The 21,686-nt window shown below is 43.6% G+C and overlaps 1 protein-coding gene across 2 annotated transcripts in view; it reads right to left on the bottom strand.

Annotated features, from left to right (window-relative positions):
• Positions 1-5,079: 5,079 nt before the first annotated feature.
• The window catches only part of FAT3 (FAT atypical cadherin 3), a 532,147-nt gene continuing 515,540 nt past the window's right edge, over positions 5,080-21,686 (bottom strand). The window contains exons 22-27 of one of the 2 annotated variants that reach the window (XM_064365390.1): positions 20,622-20,775; positions 18,002-18,657; positions 14,337-14,450; positions 12,240-12,299; positions 11,614-11,649; positions 5,080-11,003 (exon numbers count right to left, since the gene is read on the bottom strand). In XM_064365390.1, the coding sequence (XP_064221460.1) occupies positions 10,381-11,003; positions 11,614-11,649; positions 12,240-12,299; positions 14,337-14,450; positions 18,002-18,657; positions 20,622-20,775 (1,643 nt within the window). In that variant the 3' untranslated portion in view covers positions 5,080-10,380. The remainder of the gene's footprint in view (positions 11,004-11,613; positions 11,650-12,239; positions 12,300-14,336; positions 14,451-18,001; positions 18,658-20,621; positions 20,776-21,686) is intronic. The other variant, XM_064365391.1, reaches the window with a different exon arrangement.

Below are 21,686 nucleotides of genomic sequence, written 5' to 3'. Positions count from 1 at the left end.
TAGTTTCCAGCAAGCCCCCTATAAGGCTAATGCTGCTTGTCTGTGGACCACAATATGAGGAGCAAGGTGGAGACTTTAACTCCACAGCCTAAGTAGTACAGTTGGTCCTGATGAGCATCATAGGGGAAGTCATGCTTTAAGAATTCCTTTGTTTTTCTACATTATAGGGATAAACAATCTCAAGGTTAAATGTTACAGAATTATGATCATACATAGCCTGATGTTATGGGTAGAGTTCAGCATTTAGGCTCTGGAGTATCTGCTTAAGTTTTTCTAGATAGTACCTATCTTTCCTGGACCTTCCTATTCAAATCTATGGCCTGAGAGCCTGGCATTTGGTGCTTCAGAGAACGGGTTCTGCTACCTAGCTCTCCTCTGCGCACCTGTCCCTGGACAGGCAGTGAGCAGTAGCACAGGTGACAATGTTCACAGAAGTTGAGACAGAGAGCCAGTTCTCACGGTGGCATCAAGGCGCCATGGTAGTCCCCAGCCCAGGATCACCTGGGAATCTAGAGCAGCAGTGTGGCTTCCAGAACAGTGGGCCAGCTCCACACACTTGGGAAGGGAGTGAGTTACATAGGTTGCTGCGTGGTGTGTGTAACTTGGTGGGATTATTATCTGCGAAAACCACTCAGGCTTTCCTCCATTTACAAAAATTAAAAACAAAATTAGAGGAAAAAAATGGGGAGAAACTCTGACTTAAAAATGGACATTCCCTTTGACCTACAAATTCTACTCTCAGAACTCTATCCTTCAAAAATCCTAACACTTGGGCACATCTGCACAAATTCGTTCATAGAAACATCTGTAATAGCAAAACATAAAACAGTCCATCAATAAGTGTGATTCTATAAATTATGACCATTACACGGTAAGAAATACAGCCATTAAAAAGGATATGGCATTTATCCATGAAGATGTCCCAGACCTAACATTAAGTAAACACAGTAAGTTTTGGCCCAACATATAAAACATAGCATATTTTTATATAAATATATAACGCCCATCCATCCACCTACCCGTGTTTGTACATTGTTTTAATAAGTTTGGGCTGCTATAACAACTTACCATAGACTGAGTTGTTTATAAACAGCAGAAATCTATTTTTCACAGTTCTAGAAGCTGGAAGTTTGGCGCCAGCACGGTGGGGTTCTGGTGAGGGCCCCCTAGCAAGTTGAAGACTGCCAACTGCTTGAGTAACAGTACAAACAATTAAAGGAACCTGTTTTTTTTAAAGTTTTAACAATTATTCACTTTTAAGCCACTTGTTCCTATTTGGCTTGTTAAGCTGTCTTAATTTTGTGCCAGTTCTAAGTTATCACTTATTATCAGATACTGAGTTTGTTCCAAATTCTCTCTATTACAAACAGTATACAGTAGGCATAACTGACTGAAAATTAGAATTTTAACAGCAAAAGAATGTGGACAAAAATGGAAGAATTTTGAGAAATGGACCAAACTGCTTCAAGCTGCATATGTAGGTTGGAAAACTGATCCATTGTACACCCAAACTACCAGTTATTCAAAACTAGTCACCAAAAATGATAATTTTTGCTTGACTCATTGATTTGACAGTCATGCTACCGACCAGCTTGCATTCACCCGTGATGCTTTTGATAGAATTGTAATAAGTGGCCAGGTCCTTTGCTCCAGCAGAAAAGGACAGGTAAACATTGGGAGAGCAGCCCCACCTGGGCCACATGGCCTCAACTTCTCACAGTGGACATCCTCAAAAATGGAGCTTGTTAATTGCCAAGAGTTTGGACAAACAGGGGAGGGTCAATTTGGTAGAAAATTTGGGAAAACTGTCCATAAAGGAGTTCGCATAGCAGGCCTGATAGCTATCCTTTGGAAGGCCTGCTTACAAGGTTGGCCTTTGGCTGGCATCTGGGAACTTGGATTTCTGGAGGGTTCCTACCATTTCTAGAATAACAAGAGGGGTTCACTATTCCTAAACTGTACAAACAATATTATCCATGCTTAATACCTCATTTCCTTCTAGAAGTCTGGAAATTTAGTATATCCCAGGCAGAGCCTGCTGTGTGACCAGCCCCCAATAAAAACCCTGAGTGCTGAGGGGTTTTTTTTCTTTCATGAGATGGAGCCTTGCTCTGTTGCCTAGGTGGAGTGCAGTGGTACCATCCTGGCTCACTGCAACCTCTGCCTCCGAGGTTCAAGTGATTCTCGTGCCTTAGTCTCCCATGTAGCTGGAATTATAGGCACCTGCCACCATGCTTGGCTAATTTTTGTATTTTTAGTAGAGATGGGGTTTCACCATGTTGGCCAGGCTGGTCTCACACTCTGGACCTCAGGTGATCTGTTGGCCTCAGCCTCCTGAAGTGCTGGGATTACAGGCATGAGCCACCGCTCTCAGCCCTGGATGCTGAGTTTCTAATGAACTTCCCCGGTTGGCAACATTTCACGTGTCGTCACAACTTGTTGCTGACAGCGGCGGGGATTAAGCATGTCCTGTGTGACTCCGCTGGGAGAGGACCCTTGGAAACTTGTTTCCCTTGGACTTCGCATAGCACATGCCTTTCTTTTTGCTAATTCTGCTTGGTTTCCTTTCATTGTAGTAAATCGTATCTGCCAGTATGACTATGTGCTGAGTCCTGTAAATCATTCTAGTGAATCCTCAAACCCAGGAATAGTCTTGAGGACTCCAACCCAGGGACAGAAGAAAAAAGGGATCTATCATCTTTACAGAATTGTTTCCAAGCTAGGAGCTAGCCCTTTTAAGCTAAAGAACTGTCAGAGAATGGAAGTAGACAGAACATGCCGTTTTCTTTTCTGCTCCCCACAAGGTATCAATGCTATTTAATTTTTTGACACACAGTCTCACTCTGTCGGCCAGGGTAGAATGCAGTGGCGTGAACACGGTTAACTGCAGCTTTGAATTCCTGGGCTTAAGCCATCCTCCCACCTCAGCCTTCTGAGTAGCTAGGACTATAGGCATATGCCACCATACCTGGCTAATATTATTTATTTTTAGGTTTTTTTGCAGACATGGGGTCTTGCTGTGTTGCTCAGGCTGCTCTAACTCCTGGCCTCAAATGATCCTCCTGCCTTGGCCTTCCAAAGTGTTGGGATTACAGCCGTGAGCCACTGCACCCAGCTGATGAATGCTATCTTAATTGACGACACCTCTGGAGTGCTATACCATTTCTGAGTCATGGATGGAGATTTATGGTTCTCTTTCTGCTAAGGTGGCCACATGAAAGACACAGACATCAATATTTTCCTGATGCTTAATTTATGAAGACATCACTGTGGTATGAGGTTGAAAGGCAGAAGAATTTCAGGATTTTCAACACTTACTCCTCTAAATCCTTACTGAAGTTGCTAAATTTACTACAATTAGGTACGTTTTAAGAGGACAAGGAAATGTATCTGGAGATATCACTGATTAGTTTTTCAATCAAAAACATTTAACGAAGGCCACATACGTACTGGGAATCTGGGATACAAAGAAAAGACACGACTCCACCTCAAAGGGGTACTAGTGTGTAAGGGAGGCTGGGTGTGCTGGAGTTGGTTCACACTGGCTTGTGAGAGCTGACTGTTACGAATTTTGTGAGCTAGCTCGTGTTACTTTGGTAGCCTGAAAGCACCATGATTGTGGAGTATTTATACAGTGGAAATTGGCAGAGGCAACAGATTGGTCCTCTTTGTCTTTCAGATGTTTGTGAAACATTTACCTGGGGGAACAGACAAGCATCCAGAGGACTGCAGTGCAGTGAGTACTGCCAGAGAGCTCTGGAAATCAATCAACATAGATTTCAAGCAAAGAGTATGTGAATGTGTAGCTAGGGGCCATTCCCCAGGGAGTGGCTGCACAGCTCTAGGATCCTGGTTGGGTGGGGCAGGTGGAGGTCTGCTGCTGGCACAGGCAGGGACACACATGTGGCAGACAGCAGGGTCCACGGAGGGGCCTTTCCTCGCTTGTGCCCAGACCGCAGAGGCAAGGCAGAGGACATTCCTCCCTCTCCGGGGTTCTTCCTGGTCCCCTGCTGACTCCTTATGATGTCACTTCTTCTGCAAATTACAGTCAACCCTTGCACAACATGGGGGTTAGGGAGGCCAACCCACTTATAATAAAAACCCATGCCTAACTTTTAACTCCTCCAAAACTTAACTGCTAATAGCTCACTGTTGACTAGAAGCCTGACCAGTACCATAAACAGTTAATTAACACATATTTTGTAGTCTCATGTATTGTTTTCCGTATTCTTACAATAAAGTAAACTAGAGCAAAGAAAATGTTAAAATCATCAGGAGGAGAAAATATATTTACTATTCCTTAAGTGGAAGCTGATCACTATAAACGTCTTCATGGTCATTGTCTTCACATTGAATAGATGGAAGAGGAGGAGGAAAAGGGGAGGGGATGGTCTTGCTGTTTCAGAGGTGGCAGAGGTGGAAGAAAATCTGCGTTTAAGTGCACCTGCCTTGGGACAGCTGTAACAATTTGAGCTCTACTCTCTCCCCCTAACCTCTTCTATGTATATTTTAACAGACCTTTACTCCATACAGAACATTTTCTGGAGCTTTTTGGAGGAAAGCTCAAATGCCAATTGTGCCACAAACTTTTGGAAAAAACTTTTGAGTGAGGGGGGTGCTGGAGCTGCTGTCCAGAAGAGATGGGTATGTGCTTAGAGATTTCCACAGAGTAGGACTCAATGATCTTTATTTATTCAAGCTTCCAGCACACGTCTCAATTTTCTCACCAGGGAAAAATCTCACCAAGTGTGTACTCAGTAAGAAGTTACGTAAGATTTCAACATATGTGTACCAGGACAAATGGAAGTTTTTCTGGAGGTAAAAAGTCTTGGGGGGTGGGGAAAGTCACACTAACATCACAAAACAAAAATATCCCTTTCAGACCTTTCAGAATTATCATTTCCTCCCTATTATACAAAGAGAGACCCATCTCTTTTAGGGGTAGACTAGGGCTAAACAGCTTTACTTTGTACCACGTCTTTCTACCACACTCTGAGGAATGTGCCCTCCTAAATGCCATATAAGCAATGAACTAAAGACAGGACAAAAGGAACACTTAAAAAGAGTCAACACAATTGGTAGTATCATTTTTTTTTACTCAAAAAGTTGTTTTAACCATCAAATTTTGGCAGTTACAAACCTGTACTCTGTTGTTGTGTTTTTTTGTCTCTTTTTTTTTTGGCTGTCTTGTTTTCTGTTTGCTTTTTGTTTTTTGTTTTTTTTTCTTTAATTTTTTTAAGAAAACACAAGACTGAATACTGCCACCAGCAATATATGCAGGAACAATCCATTTCCTTAAGGGACAAAATCCACTAAGTGGTAGCTTTCCCCATTGCATAAGGTTTGGCGTGTGATGTGTGTGCAAGTTCAGGTGAGTGTACAGTGTATGAAGAAATGACATACCTCATTGTGACTCTGAAATTGCATAAAAATAAAACTTAATAACTGGGCAAAACACATTCTTTTTTTACAAATGTCAATAAAAACATTTTTCTTAAACAGAGAAAGTTAAATGAAAACAGTAAGAACCAAAGAAAGGTTACAGTACATTTTGAAATGATTAAAAAACATTTTCAAATCTAAAATTCTTTTGTGTGTGTGTAGTTACCTCAAAAGTTTGCAGACCAACAGCGTGAATGACTTAGAATTATATTCGACCCCCCAAATTAAAGCATCCTGATAGGCATCAAATAGAGTATCTACAAAAGCCTGGAAAATTGAAACCACTTATATACAATTTTATAAACATTTTAAACACCAAAACATACATCTTTTACAAACCAGCCTGTTTGCAACAGGTAAATGTACAAGACAATCTCTCTGATACAGTGCTTAAAAAGAACTGCTTCCATTTCCAAACACATTTGCCACTCCCAAAATGCAGTAGTGTGGGCTCATAAGATTGTTAACTAGTAGCAATTCAGGTACCAAACACGCTCCAAATGACTATACGATTCTCAAGTGCATCCTAAACACTGGAAGAGACTAATTATGGCCTTTGTGTATTATTACCTACTTGTAATTATTGCTTTTCATTATTACATAAGAAAAGAAATATCATATTCTTTTCCTATCTTTTAGCCAGCTGGCTAAATATCAACTGATGCCAAACCCACAAATGGTGACTTTAAATCCCAGCATTACACAACCAGAAGCTCAAAGACATTGTGGATTTTCATCAGAATAATGTGCAGTTGAACACTGTGGGACACAAACCAGCAAAAACATATAACCACCTTCTCACAGAGCACACAAAATGATGACACGGAATCAATGCCTCTTCAAATCTGCATTTCCCATGGTTTGAAACTAAAAATACAAAACATTAAAGCCTAACCACTTTAGCAATACCTGTGCACTGGGAAGGCAGTGGAGTGAAGAGCCAGACAATTACCTGGACAATCCATGCAAAATGAACACTAGATCTTCCTGAATTACTTCACATAAAACTGTTTTCTGGATCTTTAATAATTTATTTTGATAATCTCTCTTCTCAATTCCCCTGACTTTGATGATGCAAACTTGGCATCAGTGGGAGTAGTGGGTAGGGTGGGGTGGGACGGGGCGTATGGAGGAGAGAGCTGATGGTAGATATGTTCTATTTGCTGTTTTTTGCAGAATGTGCTAGTGATTTCCAAGGGAAGTTCCAGGCGAATCCCAGAAATTAGTTCCCTTTCTAGGCTTTCACATTGATCCCCTAATTGGACGAACCTCAAAGCATGGACGACCTACTCATGTTACTAAGTCTTTTACATGGCATTTCATGAATAGGCAGGACAAGGGTACATGGAAAGCTGGCATAGACTAGAACGCAGCAGCAAAATATTCATAGAGGAAAGGGAATAAATGAAGCATGCACTTTATTCACCTTTTACTACCCACAAGCTCTTGCTTACTATATGACGAGCACCAAGAGTCTAGCTATTCTCACCCTAACCAGAATGTGTGCAATACTAGTAAAGTGCCTACAACAAATTATGGGAAATGGCTTCCAGGAGGTGGCACATAGATGTTAGAAAAATGAGAAATACACTAGTTGGTTTAAATATTTTCCATGTGGTTCATCATGGTGGAGGGGGTAGGACAAACAGTAGTCAGTGTTAGTGGGACGGAAAATGCAAAACCAAAACCAAAAATGCAACCAGTAGGTAACAGTAAAATCCAGGTTTAACTACAACTGATGACTGGTCTGAGCTGAACTCTGTAATCATCATTTCATCCCTACTATACAAACATTCATTTGGCAAAAGCAGCATTTTGATGAATGTCTAAAGAAATGTGTGAATTCTATACCCCTCTTCCTGGGGCGAGGGCGGGGGAGGGGGGGAGTTGTAAGGAAACATAAGATCATGAGGCTTCCAGAAAAATATTCTCTGTGAATTTTCTTTTATAGCATATTCCGAAGAAGGAATGGTGGAAGCTCCAGGGTCTATTAGAATCAGGTGGCTCCTATGCTCAAGGTAGTGTAGGGGTGAACAATATGATGTAAGAGAATACTGGGTAGATGGATGGGTGCTAGTCCTTGTTAAGCTGATTAGCTTCCTCTGTGAGCTTGGGCAAGTCCCTTCCCCTCTCTGGGTATGCTTCGTCTTTGATAAGATAAGGAGGTTGGACTAGCAAATAGGACCCTTCCAGCTTTTTAAAATCAGTGGTCATCCCCGCCTAGTAGCATCTTGGCCTGACTGCAAAGCATTTCATAATCTACAGGGAAACCTAACTTTCTGAAAAGTGAAGAGATATCATATGTTTAACGATAATGAATCAAAACATAACACATACTTGCCTGGTATATATTTAGCTGCAGAGCTATTCTGCAGAAAATCAGGGGACAATATCCCAAAGAAAAAGGTATTTTATGTAGGTCACAGCAAAGGGTGGCACGATTTTCTTCAGTGACTTCACAACTGCATTAGCATCTATCTATCTATCCTTTCATTACTGAGTCAGTCAGGCATTCTCCCTTGAAGAGATGCTGTGTAAGCAGCAGTGACTCATCGGCATTAATCTCACTGTAATATTTCCTAGGGGCAAGAAATGAATTGTTGGTTTTAGTTTGAGGGTTTTTATGTCATTGCATTACTAAAAGTGACTCTATTCTAGACCATTAGTTTGTCATTTATTTCCATGATTCTTGCAAATGTGCTTCTTACATAAGAAAAATGCCAAAGACTTTATTCTTGAAAGCAGCCTTAGTGAAATTCACTTATTTCAAGACCACAGAGTGGATAATGCCTCCATGAGTAGGTCTGACCAAGAGACAGGAAGAGAAAGGCTAAAAAATCTGAAGTGTATCCACTTACTTAGAAAGTTTGAGAATGAAAAGGGATTTTTTTTTTTTGCATAAACGTTCAGAAACACTGACTCCTAAACAGAATAAAGTGGATTAAACACAACCGAAACAATTAAAAATATGTCTGAGTGAATGATGCACAGACTTGGGACAGTTTACACACCAATGCCATATGTCATCAGAAACTGTGGAGACAGATTTGCTCATTAAGCAGATAGTGCAAATATGCATATATTTACCATGGCCACTGCACAGGCAGCCATAATCTGATTGAAGTAAAGGAGGAAAGTCATTGAACTTGTCAACTTTAAGTTTTGAGGACTAAGTTATATTTCCAGTGGAATGATTCTCCTATTAATTTTTGAAAGTTATGGCCAAAGCCCATAGATGAGAAGAGAATCCCAGGGTGTAATCAAACATTACACATTTAAAAAATAGAGGTTAGTTCTGGAAAATTACAACAAAATACTGTTTTTAAAAAGCACAGTTTCAGGCCAGGCACAGTGGCTCATGCCTGTAATCCCGGCACTTTGGGAGGCTGAGGTGGGCAGATCACAAGGTCAGGAGTTTGAGACCAGCCTGGCTGACATGGTGAAACCCTGTCTCTACTAAAAACACAAAAGATTAGCTAGGCATGATGGCACATGCCTGTAATCCCAGATACTGGGGAGGCAGAGGCAGGAGAATTACTTGAACCCAGGAGGCAGAGGTTTGCAGTGAGCTGAGATCACACCCATTGCACTCCAGGCTGGGCGACAGAGCAAGACTCTGTCTCTAGAGAAAAAAACAAAAACAAAAAGCACAATTTTGCTTTAAGTTAATATAACTGGCCATACTAAAATAAAGGTAACTGAACTGGAGTAAAATATGGCATTTGATGTTTCTCTAACACCACAGAGATCAGAGAAATTGCAAGGTATGCCATGCTCGCTGGCAGGATTCTCAACATGGTCCATTTCCCAAAACCTTCACATTAGCTTTCCTTAGCTTTCCTCAAGAGCAGCCTTACTGAGTGCAAGCACATATTTGTACATAGGCCCAGACACACACACACTATTATAATTTATACACAATAACTAGTCTACTTTCTTCTTTTCTTAACATAATTCTATTTATAATGGTGACACTACCGATTTAGAAAAACAAACCTTTTCTCGGCATCAAGAATTGTGATTATCTAGCCTGTAAACTTTGAAGGTATTTTTTTTTCTTCTGGAATTTGTGAGTTTTGCTTGAACGTCTAAAGATCTCTCCTTGTGGAGAAACTGTACAAACAAAGCCAATTTCTGCAGCAATATTAGATTTACCAACAGGAATATTTACCAGAAAACGCAGAACAAACCAGATAATCACACTCTTTCTAATGTTCAAACAACTTTAAGCTCCTCCCCCACCCACCAAATGGAACCCAGAAAGCCTCCCGTTGCTCTTGATTGATACCTTTCTCGAAGATCATAAAACCCAACTGTATTAGATAGGATGCTTAACACAAACAAATAACTGAGCATACTAAACATGTTATTCAAACCTAATTTTATAGCTGAAAATTGGGCAGCTTATAAAAAAAATAGTTGCTTTAAAAGGCTTCAGCCCACTTTCTTGTTTGTTTAATAAATTTGTTTCTCTTTTCTTTTGCCTAAGAGACTAACTTTTCCAAGTAGTAGTCATTACTACTATTTTCATTTCATTGGCTCAAAATTACACGCAACAATGCCTCTTTGTTGCCAGTTTTTAATACTGCAAGGACTGATGCTGTAACACTTTCCAGGGCACAATACTGCTCAAAGCCATACAAGACTGCGTCACTCAGTGGGTGAAATGATTTTTCCCTCTTTGCATTTTTAGCCATGAACACAGGTACCTACATCAAGGATTACCAGTCACCTCTCAAAAACAATTTGAGTCTTTCATTTTTACCCAACTGGAATCAAGCTTGCTTGCTGGGACAGCATGACTTGTGAAGAAGTTTCTCGTGGAAAATACCGTATTCCCTTCTCATTCCACAGATGACTCATCACTGAGACACGAGCCCAGCCAATCTGCTTCCAGTTTTCTGTAACAAACAGGGTGAAGTACCCAAGATGTGGTATCTACACTTGAGTCTGGTGCTGAGTCTCCACAAAGGGGATGTGAAGGCTGGCGAGGCTGAGCTCTCCCACGCTCTCGTAGTCACTCATGGCTACTTCGGAATCGTCAAAGCCGCAGTTGGCTGACACATCTGAGGATGAGGTGCCTCTGGAATTGTGCAAGGACAGAGACACGCCGTCTGCTGGGCCTGTGGCCTCTGTGCCCTGGTTCATGCTTACGGCAAAAGTACTAAATTCACAGCTGGCAGGCGGGCCCACCAAATCCGTTTCATTGGGGAATGGGTGAGGAGGGAGGTACTGGCTAGGATGGAACTGGGGCCTTCTCCTGCAGTCTGGGCTCAGTGTGCTGGCCAGGGAGACAGGCTGGGAGGGTGGCAGGGCCTCATACTGGTCTGGGAAGTCCTCCGGGAGAGGAGGAGGCAGCTGGTCCTGACTCAAGAACTCTTCTTCATGAGGGGGTGGGTATTCACTGTCAATATCATATCCACCCAGGTAGTAATCGCTCTCCAGCTCCCGTGTGCTGCCCTGGTGTGCAGACCCTCCATCCTGGTTCTCATAGTGGGGCACTTCCTCTATGTCCGACAGGCGGGCCCCTGGCATCCAGTCAGAGGTGTCCCAGTGATAGGCTGCAAGAGAAAAACCACGACAGTTAATTTCCTCTAGACTGGAGTTGGTGCATGGCTGCGAAAGAAGCAGAGAAGCGACCTGACATGCAATTTTTGGCATCCAAGAGACCGTAAGAAGCCAGGGTCATCTGCATGCTTCTTACAAGGGTCTGTGGGGCCAGCCATGCTTTGGCCTGCAGAGAACAAGACGATGGCAACTCTGACAGGTGGCACCTGGTGGCTGCAAAGCCTCGCACTCAGCCATGCCATGAGATGAAGAGTGAGGGCACACTGAGGAGACAGTTCCAGGACCCCCGAGCACAGTCCCCACACCCTCTTCCTAGCCACATGCTATTGCAGAGCTAGGCTGGCAGCATGCTTGCAGAGAGGTCCATCAGCTGTGCTGTGGAGCACAGGAGGCAGGAAGGCGTGCAGGCACATGGGTGAAACACACGCACAGGCGATGAGGCTAGGAGGGGAAATGCTGGTGGAGTTTTCACTTCCAATACTGAGCACATGAGACACCTGAGACATGCAAAATTCAGATCAGGGCAGAGGACAGGAACAGGGCAAGAATGAACTCAGGAGTTCAAAACACACAAATAAAAAGTTAGGGTTGTGGCACAGTCACCTCGGTTGTAGTTCTGTCCTTGGTCCATGACAGACACTGTTTAAATACAAAGTGAAAAGTAAAACTGACAATCCAAACCATGTGAAGAGGGATAATACAGAACATTTGAGATGACTTTTAAAAACATGCTCCTTAAAGGCCTATGGGCTATGACTAAGTTTAGCCTTTATTTTTCCTTATTGTTATTTAGGAAAAAAACCCAAACAGATAAAGCACATTTATGCCCTGATTTTATTAAGTTGCTAATAAAAGTTACCTGATTGAAATAAGGATCCATAATATTGTAGCTCTGAATGATTTCTTAAAAATTCCCAGCTCATAATAGGTGCTCAATGAACAGATGTTGGATGTAAAGACAGATTTAGTATTAATCTGGATTGTGACTAATTGGGTACTCTTGTCTTGAAAGAAATTTTATAAAAAGAGTACTCCATATATATATATTTAAATTATGAACTAGTTTTTTTTTTCAAAATTGTAAAATAGATCCATAGAGAAATGCACCACATCTCACTGGAAATGAGCTGTTTACTGCCCCCTCTGTGGGCTATCCATTAAAAATCACTCCCAGTCCAAAGTAACAAGCAAAATTTCAAGAAATGCTATGGAAGAAAAAAAGTAAATACCTTCATTCTCTATAGTGTCAACTACATTGTTGACAAGCTGAATGACAGTCACTATGGAGGCTTGTGGTCAGGAAAAGAAGATGGGAGGGAGGGGAAGGACAGCTTCAGGTTAGTTGTGTTTTTTAAACATACGTTAACTTATTTTAACAACAACAGCAGCAACAATGAAGGTGCAGCATGCAAACACCCAAAGCCTCCCCACAGTCTGTTAGGGAATGTATCAGTGGACGCCGTTCTCTAGAGGGTCCTGAAGTTCACGGAATGGAAGAGAAATGGCAGCAAATCCAAGGCCAGTCCTCCTGAAAGGCAGGATCGGTCATGATCGCTGGGTCATAAATTCACCCCTCATGGCCCAGTAAAATCAATTTAGGAAGGCAGTGGCTCATCAAGCTCATGCTAATTTCTCATTAGCAACTCCCAAAGGCTCTCGGAGGAAGACCTCGCTATTCCCGGGAAAAATTATTTGTTGGTCAGTCATGCTGCTCTGAACCAAATGCCAGTGATGGAGGATAAGCTTTGCAGAACTGATGGCTTCACGGTCGTCACATGATGCCACCGACAGCCCAAAGTGACCCGAGGCCTAGCCCCCACCAGTAAGGTGTGGACAGAAGTCAGCATCTGGCCTCTCAAATAGAATACAGGAGATCTCTGTGGTCTATATGGGTTGCCTTAATGCTCAGTACAGCAGCTTGTGGAGAGGTGATCAGGCTTAAAACCAATCTGATGAAAGTTCCCAACACCACCTGCCTCATTTGGGACAAACTTAGAATGTTAAGCATAAAAGGGCAAGTATGTGATCTTCAGGGTGCACGCCAGAGAGCCCATAAGAACAGCTAACCAGGCATCATTGCTGGAGTTGCTGCCTGGAGTCTGGACTCTGTTCGTAGGTGCTTCTGGGTAAAGTACAAACTAGCCACAGCTTTTCTACTGGCTGGGGAGGGGGAGAAGAGGATACATCAAGGCAATCAGATCTGGGGGTGTGTCTCTGACTTTCTGATAACGGTCAGAAAAAATTCACTGTTAGAGGATTTGTTGTCTCTGCAGACAGATACACTGATGCTTGGGCACTTCTCAGAAGTGCCAGCATTTGAAAGTGGTGATGAAAAAAGGCTCTTTCACTTTGTGATTGCTTCCTATGGTCTTGAAGCTCACCTGGTTCGGTATTTATCTTGGAGGCCAGGGCTGTGCCTTTTTCATTTTGTACTCTGGATAAAGGACTCAGCACGTGGAAAAAATTCAGCAAGGTTTATAGATTGAATGATTACATAAATTAGTAAGTATCCATTGGTTGCTAGTTGCTGACAAATGGGAAAATGACCTAAGGCAAGGCTGCTTGTCTCTGGATGACTGTTTGAAAATATCCTTGGTTAACCACCACACTGAAAACACTCTCTGTTTTATGACTGTTCCTGCTTCCCTCCCCTACCCTGGGGAAGAACAACCCATCTTCTGAAGCTGGCTCCTCAGCTCAGAAAACCCAGTGCAGCATGACAGTTCCCATGCTGTTTGAGAGGCAGAGGTAGCAGCTTTGGAGTGTGAACAAAGTCTGAGAACCACGAGAAATTGCATGCAACATTTTGGGTGTATGTACATTTTTCTAAGAAGCTGCTTCATAGTTTTTAATAAATTCTACAAAAGCCCATAACCCCAAATGATTCAATTGGGGATTCAATTGAATGAAGATTCCACTGGTTCTATAAGAAGGCTTTTGTCTCTGAACTAATTTCTAATGAGGGGGAGGTTGGATATACAGTGAAGAGGGAAGAGATCATTGGTAAAATTAAAATTACTTAGATTGCTAGAGAATATCATTTGGGATGAAATATTTCCACCATGAACCAAATCAAACAGGACTCACTGCTGGAGGCCCAGGGTAACTTCATCAACCTCTGATACAGAGCTCTGGGCCTGCTCACAGCTTCAGCTCAATGGGGGCTCCTTTGGCAATGACACCCAATAATGGGGTAAACCAGGAAGCTGGTGAACACGCTCAAAAGCCCATGAACAAAGCCAGCTGCACCACCCTCCTCCCAACCACGGTCTTCCAGAACAGGAAGCAGAACCCACCAGCTCGGAACAAATCTAACGACTTCTTACCATTGTCGTCACCGGAATCTGACTGGAAGGAGCTGAGGGACTGAACTTCAGAGTTGCTGCCTTTATTACTGCCTGCAAAGCAGGTCACTTCTCCCGGGTCATCAACCCCTTTGTCTTCGTGAACAGCCAAAGAGAAAGCAGAAATGACACTGGTTACCTTGTCCCTATTTCCAGTCCTGCCCACCCCGCTCCCACCCAGTTCACTTCTTGAGGCTCTTTCATTTCCTTAGAGAAAATAATTTAGTTCCACAATAGAAAATTGATTGTGCCATTGGGGGCAAAGTTCTGTCAATCAAGTAATTTACATTATGGATTCAAAACCCTTAGCCATAGTAAATGAGCTTCCAAACAGCTGACAGCCAAAAGTAGCTGTTCCCTTCTCAAAGTGAAGCGACTGAGTGAAGAGTGAAATGAGAATGAAGTGGGTGCATTGCTCTTTGCCATTCAGAGTTAATTTAGATCACTTACATGAACTGATGAGGTGTCAACACCAGGTTAAATGAGATTACTTTTAAAATAGGGTTATAAATATTTTATAAGCAAGAATGCCTTTACATTTATCCTAACTTCCATCTCTGGACAGTGAGTGGAGTTTTCAGCTTTGTCTTCTAGAGGGCAGCGTTGTATCATTTTTGGGAGTGACCATCTTCCCCACCCTGTGTCAAGTAAGGCCAGCAGTGGTGTGGATATGCCCTTATCCACATATGTCCTCCCTCTTTGCTGTACAAAGACAGCAACACACAGATGTACCTGCACATGTGCGTGCGCACGCGCACGCGTGCACACACACACACACACACACACACACACACCAGGCCTACTTTCTCATTTGATGGACTAAAAGAAGCAATAAAAACAGCCTCTATCTTGAGGTTGTCAAGTGCAAAATGCATTAGTTGCCCAGAAATTGTCTCACCAGCTAACTCTGCCTTGCTTAACAAAGAACAAAATGTATTCAATACAACCCAACGATACTTTGGGGGGAAAATGTGAGTTTCAGCCTGGGGTGAATTCTGGAAACTGTCACATCAGGAAGTGGGGAGGGCAGTGATCACCAGGAAAAGCTGCAAATCATCACGTAATGCAATGGTACAAAGAGATGCAGACTTGTGATTAAGGGAACATTTGTTCCTCTTTGTGGCCACAGAAATCACGTTTCTTCCACAAAAGATGATGTCAGGAACAGGCATGGTAGCTCTGCAACTGCTGTTAGAGGCTGAGGCCACAGCAAAGCACCAGAGTTGGATAAACAACCAATGTAAGTGGAGAGAGATTCCAAGGGAGAAATTCACCTAACAGCCACACTGCAGAAAATGTGACAATGTGCTTCAGACAAGCACAAGGTGTGCACAAGCTTAGCCCTGAACACAAGGAAGGAAATGACAAATAATCCACTCTGGTGAAAGAAGTGCCATGCATAAAACTCCTTTCTCCACTCCTGTATTTATTCACCATCCCCCTTTTTATTGCTAAAAAAGAGCCTAGTAGCTAGTGGATTCGCAAGACTATAGTAAAATCTAACTCAACAGATAATTTGAGAGGGAATATATTTATGGCAGAAATTCAAGGGCAACTGCTTAAAATACATGTGTCTACAGAAAGACGGAATTGGCAGATAGCATACTGGGGTAGCAGTAGAATAGAAAGAATTCATCCTTGGCCCTCCGCTATCACCAAGAAATACTCTTCTTCCTTCCTGCCAAAGCTCCCAAGAACAGTGCCGGTAAGAGCACAGGTTTTAATCCTGGCGTCTCCTTTTCCTAGTTAGGTGCCCTTGGGTGAGTATTTCACCCATTGAAGGGAGTTTTTTCCTCCATGGAATGATGGGCTGACAATGGCATCAACTTGGGGGCAATGTGATGGTTTAAGGAGATGATGTAACATACAGCAGTGTGTTTCACATTCACCTGCTGCCCTGGCTTTCTAACCAAACCTCTTGGTTCTGAGCCCTTACATTCTGGCTTCTGTCTAGATGGCTCTACTGAGAAGTTCTTGAGATGCAAGATTCCTCTTGTCATCAAGGTCAGTATACATCTGTTTTAGCCTGTGTCCTCCTTCACAGTTTTACAGTAGTCAATACTGATGATCTTACTGACATTCTCTTGGCTTCTGGACAGGGGCCCTCTCCTTTTCCCTCCTCTTTGTTTGTTGCCAAGTGTTTGTCTCCTTGCCTGCTTCCTCCCCTTCTGCCCAAAGCCCACATGTGGGTGTCTCCAGGGTTCTTTTGGAGGCCTGGTTTGACCATCCTCTCTCTGTTCTTGCTCTCTTGTTGAGTTCACGCTCCTGCAGAGTCCACCATCCTAAATGCAGATGATGTTCAAACTTTCACTTCTAACCTTGACCTCTTACCTGAACAACAGAGCCAGACGTCCCTCGGGTAACTCTTTATGTGTCCTCTACACTGTGCTGCTTCCTGTTTCTGGAAGGTCATCTCCAAAATGTCCTACTGAAATCTTATTCATGCTTAATGATATGAGTAGGAATGCCTCCTTCCTTCATGAAGAAAACCTTTATCCCCCTGGCTGCCCGTGGTCAGCTCCACCTGAAACCTTCCTGCTGTGTCATAGTACTATGTCACAGTACTGTAACCACAGCCTTCAAGGCTACCTAGGACACAACTGCTACTGGGATATAAAGCCATTTGTCCTGAACAAGTCACAGGCTACAGCAGAGCTTCCTTTAGTCTCATTGTAATGGACACTATAGCAGGGAAAACAATCTGTCACCTAGATGTTCACAGAGGCTACCTAACCGGCTCTCTGCTTTTTTCCCTTTTTGGGAAGAAAGCCTGTTCAGTTTCTTCTCTTAGGATCAGCCAGAGTCAGCTTTAAAAAGGTAAATCAGATCATGCCAGTCACTTACTTAAAAAACCTGCAGTAGTGTTGCTGTTAAGATGATGTTATCAGTTCTCTGGTGCTCAGCAAGCTCCAACTGCACTGACCCCTACGTTCTTTTACACACCAAGCTCTTTCCCATCCCAAGACTTTTGCACCTGTGGCTCTTCCCCGTGCCTAGAATGCTGCTGTGTGAGGCCAGATGAAGAGGGAACCACCACCATCTGGCCCAGACTACCTTTCCTGCCTTGCGGTTCCCCTTCTTGTTTCATGGTCTGTACATTCCAGCCAAGAAGAAACGACTTGCTTTTCTGCTGATCACATGGGTCCCTCCTACAGTGGAATGCCCTCCTTTCCCGAGACTCTTTAACTCATCATGGTCCAATTGAAGTGCCCCTCTGCTTCTCTCGAATCTTCATTCTCAGACTGGAACTACATTATTCTTCCAACCTTCCGGAACACACTCGTGTACATCACTGACGTGGCTGGCCTTATTATGCGCTTCCAGAGCGGCCCGCTATTGTGAGAGGAGGATGGACTTTGGAATCTGGACGACTTGGGTTGGGGTCCTGACTGCCTCTTACTATATAGCTGCCTGACCTGGGGCGCATGATGTTACCCTCTCTGAGCTTCATTTCTCCTATGTGTGGATGGAATCGGAAACGGGGCCGTTCTCCAGGCCCGGTGTGAACATTCCACACCAGCACACGTCACAGCGAACGCCCTGCACGCGGGGGCTCTCTCCCTTCGCTGAGCGTCCCCGCACAGCGCCCCCGGCCGCAGGTTCCCTGTAAAAGCGCAGAGGGGTGAGCCCGACTACTTCCTACTCACTCTCGGTTCCCGCGTCCCAGCCATTCTTCCGGATGGAGTCGCAGTCGGAGCGGCAGGGGGACACCGCCGGGAGGTTGGGGGCCACGCTGCACACGACCACGCCCCGCCGGGCTGTCAGGATGCGGGGCGACTCGGGGTGAAACGTGGTCATCTCCTGGTGCTCGCCCCCCAGCCCGTCCGCGATCTTATCCAGGTTGCTCCTGGAGTCGCTCTGGAAGCAGGGCGTGTAGGCCATGGGGCGCACGGGGACCTGCGGGGGCCCCACCTCCTGGTAGACGTTGCGGCCGTCCCCGCCGCCGCGCACGCTCCGGAACGGGAGGCCGTTGCTCTTGTTGAGCAGGGCGGCCGTGGCCGGGTCCTGCACCAGCGTGATGTTGTTGCGGGAGTAGTTCTTGCGGAAGACCTTCTTGCGGAAGACGATGAAGAGGACCACCAGGATGAAGATGACGAAGAGCACCGCGGCGATGCCGATGAGCTCCTCCTTCCCCACGTACGCGTGGCCGGCCTGGATGTTGGGCACCACGACGGGGCGCAGCCCGCAGTACTGGCCCACGTAGCCCGGCGTGCAGTTGCAGAGGAAGGAGCCGAACACGTTCACGCAGGAGCCGCCATTCTCACACTCCTCTCGCTCGCACTCGTTGATGTCCTCCTCGCACCTGCGGCGACACAGAATCCCCTCCCCACTGTCAGGACCTGTGCGCACACGCTGGTCTGCTGGAGCTTGGGAAAACATGGACATCTTTAAAAGAAAGTGATACACCTCAAGGGTACAGATGAAGCAGGACAAAGATGGTTGGTGAGGGGAGGAGGAACTAATTTAGGCATTTCTGTGGCCACTGTGGTCCCCAGGTCATCACCTTGCCTTAAGGTGTTCCTCTTAACCCACTCTCTCCCTGGTCCTACCTGGGTTGGGGGAAAGAAAGAGACTGAGGTGGGTGGGAGAGGAGAGAGGGAGAGAGAGAAAGAACAGCAGATGCTATTGAAAAGGTACTGGTCTCCAAATCCTTGGGAGCAGATGCATCTCAGAATTTAAAATTGTGCAATTTTAGCAAGGACATACAGCACATAACTTCTACATTATGTAAAATACTCCTCCCCCTCGCAGAAAGTGGTGCTGGCCGTAGTATCCCATAATCAAATATACCAGTGTTTCGGCAGTGAAACATATGGATATTCACACTAAATGGGAGAAATGAAGAGTAGAAAGAGCCTCGGAACAGTTTTGAACAGGTTTTGCCACCAAATTAGTTTGCTGCTAACATTCCCCAAACCGTTTAAGTTCTCAGAGCTTTTGGGATTGTAGAATTGCAGACAAAGAGCTGTGAATCTACGTATCGTTACAGGTTTTCCCCAGAGGAAAGTCTTTGGTGCTGACATTTTCCTCTAATGGCTACAGTAATTTTTGGTCCCTCTAGGAAGCTGGGGGCCGTAAAGGTTGAGTGGGTGGAGGGCTACATGTCTTCAGCATTCTGTGCTTATGTTAAAGGCTAATACTAATGTAGATTTTCAGGAAAAATGACTGAAGCATTCTAATGAAAAGTAATTAAATCAATTTTATTCTCTTTAAAGCAATCCATGGCTCACTTTGAGTATAATTATAAGGCAAGTGTTTCAGTCTTACTCTTTCTTAGCTTAATATTATTTGAGAACATAGACCTTCTTTTTAACTTTTCTCTATTTCAGCAATTGTTCTGATATGTTCATTTAAAAGGTCCAATCACCTATATTTTTGGTAATCTACCTTTTTAAAATGTAGCCAAACGTCCCTAATTTGAACAGATAGAGGTGAGGTCAGTCGGAAATTAGTCAGAATCACAAAGTATTTAAAAATAAATGCTGCTTTATTACTTTAAATTACATCCAACGATTCAAAGTCAGCTAAGTATTTCCTGGTAAAGTCCTCGGGAGATTTGCGCTAATGAATACATAAGACTGATCTGTAATTAGAATATCACTTGCTTGAGATTACATATATATACTTCTAAAATGATCAAGGATGGCTGAAAGTGGCATTTTACTAGGAATTTAAACCGTCCCTTTCATTTTGGTAAACAGTTAATTTCGCTTATTTCTTAGGGAAAGAAAGGTTTGCAAAGGAAAGGTCAGTTTCAATTGCTCAGAATGACCAAAAACCAATAGGCTGTAGACTCCAGTTAATGGATTCTGGGGAAATGGGTAGTGTGTCTGCCTCAGAATCATAAATAGTAGGTGGCCTAGGTGACTTTTTTCCCTAGTTACGGACCACATAGTAATCATACACAATTTTGAAGATACAGGGAAACATAAAACATATAAATTTATTGTAAATAAATAGGACAGGTTTCAAAAGCAGAGCCTAAGATGGGGGGAAGATGCTTCCCCCGCGCCCCCACACCACTACTGTACAAGGCAGATGCTTCCAGACAGGAGTAGTTTATTATGGATAAACTAGACCCCACTCTGCAGAGATAGTTCCTGCTAACATTTTAGTCACCTGTAAGCAGTCCTTATATATATCGTGCAGATGTTAACTCTTTGCCTATACTATTAATGGTAATATTTTATCCCCATTAGTTGCTTACTGGTTTGTTGTAGCAATAAAGAACGATGTAGAGAAAGACACCAATACAATCTCACTTACGTAACTCCGGTGAGCCCAGCTTTACAACTGCAGATGAAAGTGCTTCCTATTGGATCACAGGATCCTCCATTCCGGCAGGGGTTTGGAAAGCAGGCTGTAATCTCAGATTCACAGTTTCTCCCCGTAAACTGTGAGAGACAGGTACACTGATATCCTGGGGAAACAGAGGACCATGAGCCACGGATGCCACTGCTAAAGCTGAGTGCTTGGACTCAGCCGTAACATGCCCTCCTAATAATTCTTTGTTGAACTGTATCTTAGGCAGGGCCTAAATTCCAAAGGTGATTAGCAAATTGGTTGCTTCAAACATATCTTGCCACAAAAATGTCAAGTTATAGTTTGGATTTCCTGCTAGTCCACAAAAATTCACCTAATTAACCACACACATGAATGCTAGTGAGAATTACAAGGCCCACCCAAGGGACAGATTTCAAGAGCAGAGCCCAACATGGAAAGGGCGATGCTTTCTCCCACACGCTACTACTGCACAAGGCAGGTGCTTCCAGACAGCAGTAGTTTACTATCGATACCATGTCCTATCTGCTGTGCCCTCTCTCCTTAGCCAAGTACTGAAATCCCATCAAGAGAAGAAATGAGGGGAGGGCAGGTGCAAGGATATTTTTCAAATCAATTGAACCCCAGATTGGCAAATGCAGAGGGAAATGGAAAGAATTTCAGCACCCACCCAGCTCCCCTGGTCTAATCCTGATTTTTGCATTTTTTTTTTCACTTTCTTTACTCATAAGCCCATCATGCAGAAATCTGTAGTAATATAATATTTCCACTACAGAGAATATTAACTATAAGATGTAGTAAGATTCTAAGAGGAAATAGTGTTCTCCACCTCTCAAGATGCATTATCAAGATGGAAGGGATGAATAACTAGTAAGGCTGTTCAACCCTCCTTAAAAAAGAAAAACCGTAAGATTTGGTTTTTTAAATTAAAGATATACACCCACATGGTAAAGAGGAAGGTAGTTCTATAAGTTTTATTTTGTCCAATAGCAGTCTTCCCCTCCATTTACACTTCCTCAGAAGTAACTTGGGCATCCCTTTTAGTATTTA

The sequence above is a fragment of the Aotus nancymaae genome, unplaced genomic scaffold (assembly GCF_030222135.1).
Source record: "Aotus nancymaae isolate 86718 unplaced genomic scaffold, 86718_ANA_hifiasm-v0.15.2.pri h1tg000059l, whole genome shotgun sequence".
Taxonomy (NCBI): domain Eukaryota; kingdom Metazoa; phylum Chordata; class Mammalia; order Primates; family Aotidae; genus Aotus; species Aotus nancymaae.
This window is presented reverse-complemented; position numbering and strand designations above follow the sequence as displayed.